The 12,833-nt window shown below is 53.7% G+C and overlaps 1 protein-coding gene across 1 annotated transcript in view; it reads left to right on the top strand.

Annotated features, from left to right (window-relative positions):
• Trap1 (TNF receptor associated protein 1) overlaps positions 1–12,833 on the top strand; it is a 36,955-nt gene that overhangs the window by 20,639 nt on the left and 3,483 nt on the right. Inside the window, exons 7-16 of the mRNA XM_046444073.2 lie at positions 74–183; positions 632–705; positions 1,142–1,297; positions 2,954–3,074; positions 3,951–4,020; positions 7,802–7,949; positions 9,305–9,490; positions 9,778–9,916; positions 10,387–10,472; positions 12,033–12,178. Coding sequence (XP_046300029.1) covers positions 74–183; positions 632–705; positions 1,142–1,297; positions 2,954–3,074; positions 3,951–4,020; positions 7,802–7,949; positions 9,305–9,490; positions 9,778–9,916; positions 10,387–10,472; positions 12,033–12,178 — 1,236 coding nt within the window. The remainder of the gene's footprint in view (positions 1–73; positions 184–631; positions 706–1,141; positions 1,298–2,953; positions 3,075–3,950; positions 4,021–7,801; positions 7,950–9,304; positions 9,491–9,777; positions 9,917–10,386; positions 10,473–12,032; positions 12,179–12,833) is intronic.

Raw genomic sequence — 12,833 nt, 5'->3', positions numbered from 1 at the left:
ACCTGGGCTCTGCTCAGGAAAGCAACTACCTTTGCCCTACAATGACACTGCCTTTCTTTTCCTTGGGTCTTAGCTCTGGGGTGTTTGAAATCGCTGAAGCTTCAGGAGTCAGAACTGGAACCAAAATTGTCATCCACCTCAAATCAGACTGCAGAGAGTTTGCCAGTGAAGCCCGGGTTCAAGGTGAGTGGCACCTGGGCCCCAGCTGGGCTCTGGGACTTGTGTGGTAGCCAGGTGGGTTGGTGAGGCAGACATAGCTGAGAAGGGCTGGGCAAGGACTGGGCTTCCAGTTTGGCCAGTAGTTCTGCAGAGGACAAAATTCTCACTGACTCTTTCAGAGAACCAAAGGCAAGGCTTGCTGGCAGACAGGGTGTGTAGCCCTCCATCTTTTGTAAACTTGGTGGGTCTGACAGAGAGCGCTGAGCTCTCTGATGCGGTTAGCCTACATGGTCTCACAGCAGGCCCTGGAAAGTCTGCTCTCTCCAGGTTCTGCCACTGCCTCCATGCAACTGGTGGGCAGGACCTGTGTCTTTGTCGGACCCTGGCCTGCACCTGTGAGTTGGGTGCAACTCAGCAAGCCTTGTCCTCACCCTGGAGCAGCTTTGCTTTCCTCTGTCTCCACCTCCTGCAGATGTGGTGACCAAGTACAGTAACTTCGTCAGCTTCCCTCTGTACCTTAATGGAAGGCGGATTAACACCTTGCAGGTGAGGCCCTGAGCTGCCTACAGGGCTCAGGCAGCCCTGGAGACAGATGTGCCTGCTCCATGGATGGAAGGGTAGAGATGACAGGGAGTCACTGCCCAGAATCCCAGAACGAGGCATCATTTGTGGAGAGATGAGATTGGGGGTGCTGGCAGGGTCCCCAGTCCCAGTGCACCCAGTCCACATTCTGTGTTGGTAGATGGCATGATTCTCCCTCACGCTCTGCTCCAGCCTCCTGGTTGGCCCTTGCCCAACTTCACTGCCCTGGGGAAGGGACGCTTGTGCCAGAGCCTTTTAGGTACTAGAGGGGGTGGAGCTGGAGGTGGAGGATAGGCCCCTCCCCACCCCAGGCTGTCGAGGGGCGTGCACTCCTCCACCAACCTATGGGGTTGTGGTGGAGATGCAGCTCTCTGTGCTCCCTATCCATCTCCATCACCAGGCCCTCTGGATGATGGACCCCAAGGATGTCAGCGAGTTGCAGCATGAGGAATTCTACCGTTACATCGCTCAGGCATATGACAAGCCCCGCTACACCCTGCACTACAGGACAGACGCACCCCTCAACATCCGGAGCCTCTTCTATGTGCCAGAGATGGTGAGGCACTTAGCTCAGACCTGCAGGGCCCTCACATGCTACAGCTGCGGAGATACCCCTCTGCTCTCAGAACCAGGGCGTTCCTGTGGCCACAATGATGGCCCCAAATGGGCACATCTTCATGCAGACATACCACCACATTGGCAGGATTAGAGCAAAAGAAAAGCAGAGGCCTCTGGGTGGGGAATGCAGTCTCTTCAGTCTCCCACATGCAAGGTTGTCTCATGTGACATCTTTTGGAGCAGGCCTGGGCTCAGGCACTTGCATGGTAAGGGGCCCTTGGAGCCGCTGTGCTGGCCGGGCAGTGCAGGCTGTGTTGCAGGTCTTGTGAGGCTTTCCCTAGGATGCTGCAGAAAGGGCTCTGGTGGATCCACAGGGTCACTGTGTGCTTCCACTCGTCCCTCAGCCTGGCTCGTGTGGGCATATAGGTTCCTGTGCCTTCACCTGACCAAACTGTAATAGTGCCGGTTTCTTAGTATCCCTTTGAGAAAGAGCTGGACAGTGTCCTCCCTCCAGGTGAGGTCCATGGACTACAGCCTCAGCATCCCCTGGGACTTGTTACAAATGCTGAGAGTCTTAGCCTATCAAGACCTCCTGGATCAGAGCCCACATGAGCAGGACCCAGTGCTGAGGCAGAGTGGGCACCAATAGCCTTTTTTTTTTTTTTTTTTTCTTTTTCTAAATTTTTTTGGAGATGGAAGTACTGGTGATGTGTGCCCTAAGGATGATTTATACAGTTTTAAATATTTGGGGTGCTGTACTGCTGAGCCACTTCCCCAGCCCTTTTAATTTTGAGATGGGGTCTTGCTAAATTGCTGAGGCTGGCCTTGAACTTGTGATCCTCCTGCCTCAGCATCCCAAGTAACCAGGATTACAAGTGTGCATCACTGCACCCAGCTCACCCCAGCACACATTACTGTAAGAGCAGAGAGCACTGGGTTTGGCCCTGCAGCCACATGGTCTCTATGTGGCCACTGACCCTGCTACTATGGTGAGAGAGCCCCATAGACGGTGCCTTGGGAACTACTCAGGCAGGGCCTCTGGGCCTATAGATGTTAAGATATAGTTACAGGGGTTGGGGCTGTAGCTCAGCGGCAGAGCACTTGCCTAGCATGTGTGAGGCACTGGGTTCAATCCTCAGCACCACGTAAAAGTAGACAAAGGCATTCTGTCCATCTACAACTACAAAAGAATTTTTAAAAAGATACAGATCTTTTCACATGTCATTAATTATTTAATTTTCCCCCCAGATATTTAAAACTGTATAAATCATCCTCAGGTCATACAGATAGGCAGTGAGCCAGATTTGGCCTCTGGGTTGTGGTTTTCTGACCCCAGATTTATCACCAGGTTTGGCTCCATTCTTGGAGACATGCACGTCCTTTTATGTTCTCCAGTGGGAGTGGGTTGGGGAGGGTAGCAGCTGCCCAAAGAAGGCCACCCCACACCCTGCAGAACCCTCATGTTAGTGTTATGGAAGTGTCCTCCCTGGACTGGGGCCTCTGGTGGAGCTGTCCCCTGGCCTTCCCTGCCTTCTGGGTTCTTTACCCAGGGCAGCCTTGGAAGGGCTGTCTCGCATCCTGCCACTGGGCTCTGCCTCCCTGTGTCTATCGTGGATTTCTGCCACTGCTCCTGACCTTGTCCTTTTGTTCTCAGAAACCTTCCATGTTTGACGTGAGCAGGGAGCTGGGCTCCAGTGTGGCACTGTATAGTCGCAAAGTCCTCATCCAGACCAAGGCTGCAGACATCCTACCCAAGTGGCTGCGCTTCGTTCGAGGTACTGTGCTGGACTTTGGCCCTGAGTCTGTGAGTGGTTTCCTATGTGGCCTCACATTGCTCACTGTCTGCAAAAGCGGGCTGCTGGTCTGGCTCTCAGATCTGCTTTCCTAAGCATGCCTCAGTGCACTGGCCGTATTTATGGAGTGGCTGAGAAATATAGCTCAGAGCCTCTAGGACTGTTTCCAGCCTCCACATTAGTTGTAGTTGATTTGGGTAAGAGGGCAGGGGAGATTGAGTTGAGTTCTTTCAGTGATTAGAATTATCATGTGAGTTTCAGATTCATGCATGAATTACCTTGAACTTGAGATCATAAGTTGAGTAAAGAATTCAGTGCTTAGATCTTTATATCATTGTAGCACAAAGGTGTCTACTGTCCCTGATGTACCTAGGATTTTTTTCACCTTTTTTTTCCTCCCTTTTAACCAGGGATTGAACGCAGGGGTGCTTTACTACTGAGCCACATCCCCAACCCTTTTTACATTTTATTTAGAGTCAGAGTCTCTCTTAAGTAACTTAGAACCTTGCTAAATTGCTGCAGCTGGCTTTGAACTCACAATCCTCCTGCCCCAGCCTCCCCAGTCACTGGGATTACAGGCATGTGCCACTGTACCTGATGCAGCTAGAATTTTTAAGGTCAAATCCCGAGTATGTTTGCCAAGTGTCGAAGGGCTTCTGAGGCGGTAGGCATACCCCCAGCCCAGGCTGGGCCTGTCTCAGATGTGTCTTGTCCCTAGCCTGTCTCTAGCCCCCTGTCTTCCTTGCTCTTCTCACCACATAAGGCCAAGGTGTGAGGCAAAGGGCCAGATAAGAGCTCTTGGGTAGTGATTGAGGGGCCACAGGCGCAGGGAAGCTCTGACATGCCCTGTTCTTGCAGGTGTGGTGGACAGTGAGGACATCCCTCTGAACCTCAGCCGGGAGCTCCTGCAGGAGAGTGCGCTCATCCGGTGAGCCTGGGGGAAAGGGGCAGTGCGGGCTTCCTGTTGAGGACCAGGCACTCCAACTAGGCTGTGCCTCTCAGGCCTGAGCTTGGTTACAGGAACCCAGAGCGATGTAAAGAGCAGAAAGCTGGGCCTGGCCTACTCTTGAACAACTCAGGCTGTTATCTGAAAGAGTTTGGGAGTAGTTGGTCATCACCTAGGCTGAATCTAGAGAGGACAGGGGCTACGGGACCAGCTGGGGTGCCCAGCTGCACTGGGCCAAGGCTCTTGGCAGTGGGCTACAGCAGGCCAGGCCCTGTGCAAAGGTGGAACTCCAGCACAGGATTCTCCATCAACATCTTTACTGCACCCACTCTGGTTCCAGGGTCTCTAGATAGTGTTTTCAAACTGCAGTCACTGTTTTTTCTTTTCCTAGTGAAAGTTACTGTTTGCTTTTATTGGACATATGTCTCACCTGTAATCCTAACCTAGAAATGGCCATGATTGGCATTTTAGGATTTAGAATATAGGAGCAGAGGTTTTAGAGCTAGAGTGCACAACAACCAGATCGGGGCCAGATGTGGTGTGGCACACACCTATAATCCCAGGTACTCAGGAGGCTGAGGCAGAAGGGTCACAAGTTCAAGACCAGCCTGGACAATTGAGTTGAAACCCTTTTTCAAAAAATAAACAAGACTGGGGTTGTAGTTCAGTGGTAGAGTGCCCTTAGGTTGAATCCCCAATACCACCACCACCCCCAAATAAATAAATAATAAACCAAATTGGGAACGTGGCCTTCAAGAGTCTCCAGGTTGCCCATATAGAACAAGACGCAGCAGCAGCGTGCCTCACTGAGTCTTGCAAGAGCTCGCAGCAAGGGACTGCTCTTCCATCCTCAAGAGGATGTGCTCCCTGTGTAGAGAAGGGGCAGCTCGCTGGTGAGACACCTGCCTGGAGAGGAGCCAGGGCTGTCTCATCCCAGGGCCACTGGCTCCCACTTGTGAGGGTTGGCCTTCAGGAGCAGATGTCATCATGCAGATGCTTTTGTCTTTGTTTTTTACATAATTCATATTTATACTATTTTCTTTACGTAGTAGTTTATTTTGGCTATTTCCAACCACTGTTAATTTGCTGGGAGGCTCTTTTAATAACTGCATAGTAGTATGTCTCACAGATGTGTATAGTATCCAGTCCCCCAGAGTAGAACCAGTTATTTTTCCTATTAAAAACAACCACAATGGGCTGGGGATGTGGCTCAAGCAGTAACGCGCTCGCCTGGCATGTGCGAGGCGCTGGGTTCGATCCTCGCACCACATAAAAATAAAGATGTGTCCACCGAAAACTGAAAAATAAATATTAAAAAATCCTGTCTCTCTTCTGTCTTAAAAAAAAAAAAAAAACGAAAACCACAAGGTATAATAAATAAAAAACAGACCTTAGTACCTTGTTCCAGTCTGTGCCAGCGATGCCATCCTCCTGAGAGCTGTGGCCTCTGCTTCTTGGCCAGTGGCCGCAGGGCAGTTTCCACTGCTGAGGGCAGAGGGCTTTGGTGCATTTGCACGAGGGTGCTGAGTGAGCCTGGGGGCTGGTGAGTCTGTTGCTTTGCTCCTCGTTAATGGGAAGGGTCCTGGGGCCCCACTGTGGCACATCCCTACTTCTCAGCCCAGGGTACCACAGTCAGGGAGATTCCGGGCCCCAACCACATCTTGGAGATGGAGAGACAAGAGCAACCCTAGAACCAGGAGATTGGTGGAGTGACCCCAGGCTGACCATAGCAGAACTGCATGGGTCTTGTCACACAGCCCCTTCCTGTGTGCGTCACGGAGAGGTCATGTGCGTCAGTCAGCAAACCTGCAGCTCTGACTGCCATGGCCCCAGCGTCTGCCGAACAGCCCACTGTGCCCCACCTGCAGAGGCCCCTTGTCTCTGATCGTGGTTGTCAGGTTGCCAGTCTGACAGCTCAAGAGCCCACCTTATGAGAAATTAGGAAAGAATTGCAAAGTCTACAAAGAACATTTTTCCCCTGAATTCTTCATTCAAGTCTTCTTTCACTGCCTCGCCTTCCTTTAGATACCTTGGGGTCCTGTGTAGCTCCAGTGCAGCCTCAGGGTCAGGGTTCAGTGTTGCCATGTCACTATCACCGTCTGTCCTCCAGCCAGTCCAGGTTCCCATGCTGTCCCACTGAAGATGGGCACCTGGGCTTTCTTTGACTTCAGTTCCCAGGATACTGTTGGAGAGGAGGTCTGTGGTTCTGTGGAGTGACCCTGTGTTTGCCACTGATGCTCTGGTGAAAGCACACAGGGACAGTCCTGTCTGGTGTGGCATTGGTTTGACTTGTCCCATGCCGGTGAGGTTCACAGCGACACTTGGCTCAGGGGTGTCTACAGGTGTCTCTACATGGTGTCTCTTGACCTTGTTGTTAATGAATATCAGCTCAGGTGATTTGAAGCAGTGTCATACCATCTTCAAACTTTAGCATATTCGTTTATGATCCTTAAATGTTCATAATTTCTTTCTGGTCTGATTTTCCATTTTCATCAAAGGGTAATAATCTGTTCATCATTGATTTGATCTCTGATTGTCCCCTAAGGCAGGTGAGAGGCTCCTGTCCCTTTGATGAATCTCCACTGAGCTCTGGATGCTTCTGCTGGCATGAGGTGCTCCAGGCCTTCTGGTACCTCGATGCCTCTTTTCCAAGCCCTTCCTTGCTTCCCCTGGGAGCCCTGGTTGAGATCTGAGAACTGGGGAAGCTCGTGGCTAGTGAGGTGTTACTGCTCCCAGCCCTCCTGGGAGAGAGTTCAGAAGCATGTGAACGTGTGGGTGAGCTCGCACATGATTCCATCTGTGTTTCCCTCTTGTCTGTGGAGCCCATACCAATACCTCCAGTGCTAAGCCAGTAGCACGGGTGCATTCTGGACTTGGCCCTCTCCATGTTGGAAACGCCCTTTTGACATGAGAAATCTGCTTCTCATTATTCTTAACGTGGTTCCTTATTTGACGGATCTCCCTCCACATAACTGCTCTGGCACAGTCCCCACCCTCCTTGTGGGGGCCACATCACCTTGCTTGGCTATGACACCCTGTGCCTGCCCACCCTCCTTTCTGGGGGTTCCCCTCCCAGGCCTGGACACTCCACACAATCCCTCCCCATCTTGGGCAATTGTGACCGCTCTCACAGGTGAGGATTCCCACCCTGTCCCATTCTGCTCAGGGGCTGAAGATGAGTGTTTGGGACAGGAGTACAGGAGGGGGATTAAATGAGCTTTAGACATTATTGTCCCATGCCTTGGATTGATGAGGAAATAAATCCCAAGTTGGACACTATGGTCTGGACACTACTGGTCCTGGTTCCAAACAGATGTGGACAGATGGAGCTGTTCTGTCTTGTGATCTGTCCTGTTGGGATGGCTCTGATTTCTCCTTGGCATGTCTCGGGCTGCTGGGACTCAGGTGATCTGGTGGCTGTGTGGCAGCACACCACTTGTGCTGTTCTTTCCCACTGCTCCAGGACCTTGCTTATAGCAGCTCTGCATCTGTGTGCCAGGCGAGGTCCTGCTCACACAGCCTGGTGCTCCCCTTGTTGCCCATTGCCCTGCAGTTGGAACGACCCATGTAGAGGGTCATGTTCTCAGGTGTCTTGGGCCTGCAGAGGGGCAGCATGGTCAGCTCTGGGCCTCCAGGGTGACCCTCTGCTGAGAATCAGGAGGCCCAGTGGTTCTGCTATTCTGACATTTTTGAGGGCGGGCTGGTCATTTACCTGAATGTGTCACAGAAGCTGTCATTCACCGTGAGTGAATTCTGTTCCCAGGAAGCTCCGGGACGTGTTACAGCAGAGGCTGATAAAGTTCTTCGTTGACCAGAGCAAAAGGGATGCTGAGAAGTACGCAAAGTTTTTTGAAGATTATGGCTTGTTCATGAGGGAAGGCATTGTGACCACTGCAGAGCAGGAGGTCAAGGTGAGACTGGCTTTCTGGGCCTTCCTCTGGTCTGCCTCAGCACTAGGGCTTCAGAGGAATTGGTTCCTTCAGAGGTATTGCTTCTGTGAATGCAGCAATGGGGCAGCCAGCACCTGGCCACTGCCACAGGGGTCAGTGCACTAAATGCTGGGTTCTGGGCCTCTGCTGGCAGACGCAGCAGGCCGAGCACATGGTGCTTGCATGCCCGTCCCTGGTCCCACAGGCACTGTGGCACTCAACTCAAGGGCTGAGCCTCTTCTTCCTGAGGCCCTGGCCTCTGAAGCTGCAGAAAGAGGGATGCACACTCTCTGAGAGCTTGCTGGGGGCTCAGGCGGGCACAGAAAGGCAGGGCAGGCTAAGGAAGGGGTCTGGTGTTAACCAGAGGTTTGCCTTTCGTGACAGTGGAAGCCCCTCAACACTGCTGTTGCTTACTGAGGTTTATTGAGGTGTCATTTGCATACCTTAAACCCATGAATGTCACCCTCTTGAAATGCACAGGTCAGTGGCATCCAGCGCAGCCATAGCGTTGTGCCACCTCCAACACCCTTTTGTCCCAGGACGTCCTCATCCCTGCCCACGGCATCCTCCCTAAGGCCAGGGAAGAAGGCTAAACACTGGGGCATGGGCCCAGTGGCTTGCCTCTGACACCTCCACCGGAGGCAGCAGACTGCGCTCCCCTGTCCAGCTCACCCCTCGTTCCTGCTGGTCCGGCCTTTGCTTCATAGACCTGGTAGCTTTGGTCTTTTCCAAGTGCTTTGTGAACGTGCAGCTGTGCCTACCAGGAAGGGCCCCATGCCTGCCATGTGCAGGACTGTGTTGTGGCCGCTCCAGGGCCATTCCTGGTCTTCATCTTTCCCTCAGTTTGTCTGTGTCTGTCCACCTTGAGTCCCAGGCTTGGCACTTAGTTTGGACCTGTCCCTGGGTGTCCTCTTCACCCTTCCCTGGGTCCCACACTCTCTACCACCCTTCTGCTGCACTGTCAGCGGTGACAGCAGCTTGGGTACGGCAGTGTCTGGGCTGGGGACATCAGGCCCAGGCTCCCAGCTTGCTGCTGCTCCTTCCTGTCCTTCACATGCAGCCCACATGGAGTCTAGTCGTCACACTCCACCTAGCCCTCCTAAGGGCCTGCTCCAAGGCCCACTCTAACTCACACCCTACTGGCCAGAGCTAGTCACTGGCCACCCCTGGCTGTGAAGGAGGTTGGGAAATGTGGACTTCGTATCTAGGTCCAATCCAAGGTCCCTGTCCCTCTTTAGGTGGGGGTGCATGGGCAGAGGGAGGCCTGCGGCCTGCAGGGTGGAGCTGCTCAGGGAGTAGCCCTGCAGCAAGCAGTGATTGCCCGTGTCTGTCCACAGGAGGACATTGCGAAGCTGCTGCGTTACGAGTCTTCAGCACTGCCTGCTGGGCAGCTGACCAGTCTGTCAGACTATGCCAGCCGCATGCAGGCTGGCACCCGCAGCATCTACTACCTGTGCGCGCCCAGCCGGCACCTGGCAGAGCACTCGCCCTACTACGAGGCTATGAAACAGAAGCACACAGAGGTGGGCAAGCAGTGGGGCTTCCCTGGGGCCGCTGTCCTGGCCAGGCTCCCTTGCAGGGTCAGAGCCCCTAAGCAGAGGTCTCAAATGTCCCAGCCCAGTGTGCCCAAGGCTGGGAGGCCACATGGTATGAGCCAGGCCTTCCTCAGTGGACCCTCTCCTGCCCTGTGGCGCATTTCTCACCAGCAAGTGGCAGGGGAACTCATTCATGAGTAGAGTGAGCCTCAGGACCTGCTAAGAGGTGTCCCCTCTTCTGTCGCGTATACACTGAGGTTCTGTGACGTCGGCAGGTCCTCTTCTGTTATGAGCAGTTTGATGAGCTCACCTTGCTGCACCTTCGAGAGTTTGACAAGAAGAAGCTGATCTCTGTAGAGACAGACATTGTTGTCGATCAGTACAAGGAGGAAAAGTTTGAGGACACATCACCAGGTGGGCTTGCTTTCCTCTCCAGGGTACAGGGCTAGCACAGGTTGTAGCCTAAGTAGCAGGTGGCCTGGGACTGATGCTTTGTTCCTATAGGTCCTTTCCTGTCCTGTCTGTTGATTGACCTGGGATGTTCTTTTTCACCTGGGTTTGGGGACACCAACCCATGAAAGAAGGTGCTTGGGAACATCTTAGTGATTCATGGAAAATAGGTCTTAGGGCCTCTCTGATGCTCCTTTCATGGTGGCTTCTACTGTTGACCAAGTGTCCCAAGAGAACCAGATTTGGTTCCACCACCAAAACCTGGGCCTCAGGCAACCAAAGTGCCCTCCTGAGGTTTTCACTGTAGATGAAATGAGTCTTCTGGAGCAGCAGGCAGTCGGCGGGGCAGGTGTGGGGAGAGCCCAAGGAAGAAATCCGTGGAGCAGTGCTGTGGGCAGTGGCCCCTGGGCTTGCTCATGCTCATTCTTGTGCAGCCAGTGACCGCCTGTCTGAGAAGGAGACAGAGGAGCTTATGGCCTGGATGAGGAACGCGCTGGGATCTCGAGTTGCCAACGTAAAGGTCAGGCCCTCCTGGGCGGGTTTCCCTCTACCCCTGTGGCTGTTAAGTTGCTGGCCTGGTGGACATTGGCCCTGGCAGTGGTGGAAACCTGCAGCATATGGTGGAGGTCATGGGAACTGAGGAAGTGGAAGGAGCAGCCAGGGCCCTGGAGGACAGGTGGAAGGCAGTAGGTCCCCAGCAGGTACCCCAGGGCCAGCCTGTTCTGGACCTTGTAGAAGCTGTAATGGCTAAAGTGGGGGTTCCAAAAAAGGGAAGTGCCTCCCCTCTGCCTGAGGGGAGTTCATGTTCTCAGTTGGGGTCTTAATGGGGTTCTGGTGGGCTTCATAGAGCTAAGAACCTGCTGGCCTAGCTCAGTGAAAGGAGAGAGACAACCAGCAGCAAAGGGCATCTGGTGCAGGGCCATTGGCTCAGGGTGTACAGGAGTGAGCTCAAGCAAAAGGCAGTGAGGTGAGGGTGGCCCTGGCTGGAAGAGAAAGAACCTCTGCAGGACACTGGGGCCAACCTGTGCAGACAGGGTTACATGTGGCACCTGCTTCTGTGGTGCGTGTTGTGTCCCTGCTTCACAAATGCCAGGTCTCCACCATGCGGCCTGCGCAATGGTTTCATTAATGAGGTTCTTGGCATAAAAGTTAGCTAGAAGAGATCGAAATAAAACACACAGACTCAGTTACCTTATTTCTATTGCCAGGTCTGAGACGGCTCCCCTCTCTGGCTCCGACCTCTAACCGCCCAGCAGGGCAGCAAGGATTACTCAGGGCTAGCAGGAGAGAGAGAGAGTGAACACGCCAGGGAGTAGCCTTTTATTGGGGAACAAGAAATTCAGGGGATAATTCCATCCAATGAAGGTTGAGGGGGGACTGCACTCCAAGGTCAGGGTCAGTGATTGGGCCCCCGGGGTCAGTGGTCAGTCACACCCCCACATGGACGGTTTCTCATCAGGAGAGGGCCGGGAAAATTCCGACACAGCCAGAAGCCTCAGACCCTTAACGGGAGCCGCCCAGTCACGTGTCAGGATGGCTTCCCACACAGGTCCTTAAGCCCTGGGCAACTGTTGTCCCTGGTCTGTGGTGAGGAAAGAGGACCACAGCTAGACATCAGGGGGCAGAGTCTGAATTGGAGCTCAGAGCCTGTTCCCCAGTGGCCAGGCTGGCAGGCAGGAGGGTTCTCAGCCTGAGTCAAGAGTCCATGGTCCCAGCCACTCCAGACGCTGGAGGGGGTGCCTTGCTGGGAGGGTGTCTTTTTATGATGGGAGGAGGGAGAGCAGGGTTGTAGGACAGAGCAAAGGAGGAACTTCCGAGAAGGACTTGCCCTGGGGCTGGGCCCTCAGAGACACGAGGGCCTGGTGCTTCAGGGAGGCAGCATGGGCCTCAGTGATCCCCTTCTTAGTGGGCAGTGGGGAGGGGGAGCAAGCAAGGCTGGCTCCAGGCTGTGAGGGACTGTCCCTGAGACCCTGCCTTCTACCCTGTGGTGTGGGAGAGCATCCCCCCATTTTAGACCCTGCCAAGCCTGGCCCTTTTGCCCCTGCAGTCCCCCTCAGCTCCACCCTGGCCTTGCTTGCAGGTGACTCTCCGCCTGGACACCCACCCTGCCATGGTGACTGTGCTAGAGATGGGGGCCGCCCGGCACTTCCTGCGCATGCAGCAGCTGGCCAAGACACAAGAGGAGCGTGCTCAGCTCCTACAGCCCACACTGGAGGTCAACCCCAGGTGCAGTCCAGGCGCTTTTCTGACCTGCTGAGGGGTTTTTATCCTACAGGAGCATGCATCCTTCTCGGGCATGGGAAAGTACACAAAGGTTTCACTCAGACGGCTGTTTATAAGGAGAAGGCCTGTGTCGCTGTGACAAAATACCTGAGAAATTCAACTTAAAAAGAGGAAAAGTTTACTTTGGCTCATAATTTCAGAGTTTTTAGCCAGCACTGATTTGGCTTGGTCACTTGGTGTCTGTTGCAAGGCAGAACATGGTACGGGTATGCGGTAAAGCAAAGCTACTTATGGCAGCCAGGAAGTAGGGAGAGGGGAAGGACCAGAGTCCAATGTCCCTTCAAGGGCATGCCCCCAGTTACCTAACTTCCTTCTGCTGGGCCCTACCTCCTAAAGGTTCTATCCCCTTCCAGTGGTGCTACTCATGGGGGACCAAGCCTTTGACATAGGAGACGTGGGGGATATTTAAGACCCAAACCACACACGATCCACACCTTTGAACTGTACCCCATGAGATTTAAACAGACTGGACACCCTCCCAGGGTTCTGCCCTCTGTGATTGTCCCTCAGAGGTCAGCCACATTTCACAGGACCGTCCTGGCCTCACATTGCCCTGTGTGCCTTAGAGCAGCAGACTGGCCTGTTTTGGACCCCAGGC

Source organism: Marmota monax, unplaced genomic scaffold (assembly GCF_021218885.2).
Source record: "Marmota monax isolate L192 unplaced genomic scaffold, Marmota_monax_Labrador192_F-V1.1 WCK01_AAM20220418_F8-fsc00035, whole genome shotgun sequence".
NCBI lineage: Eukaryota > Metazoa > Chordata > Mammalia > Rodentia > Sciuridae > Marmota > Marmota monax.
The sequence above is the reverse complement of the archived record's forward strand: the minus strand, read 5'-3'. Positions and strand labels throughout refer to the sequence as shown.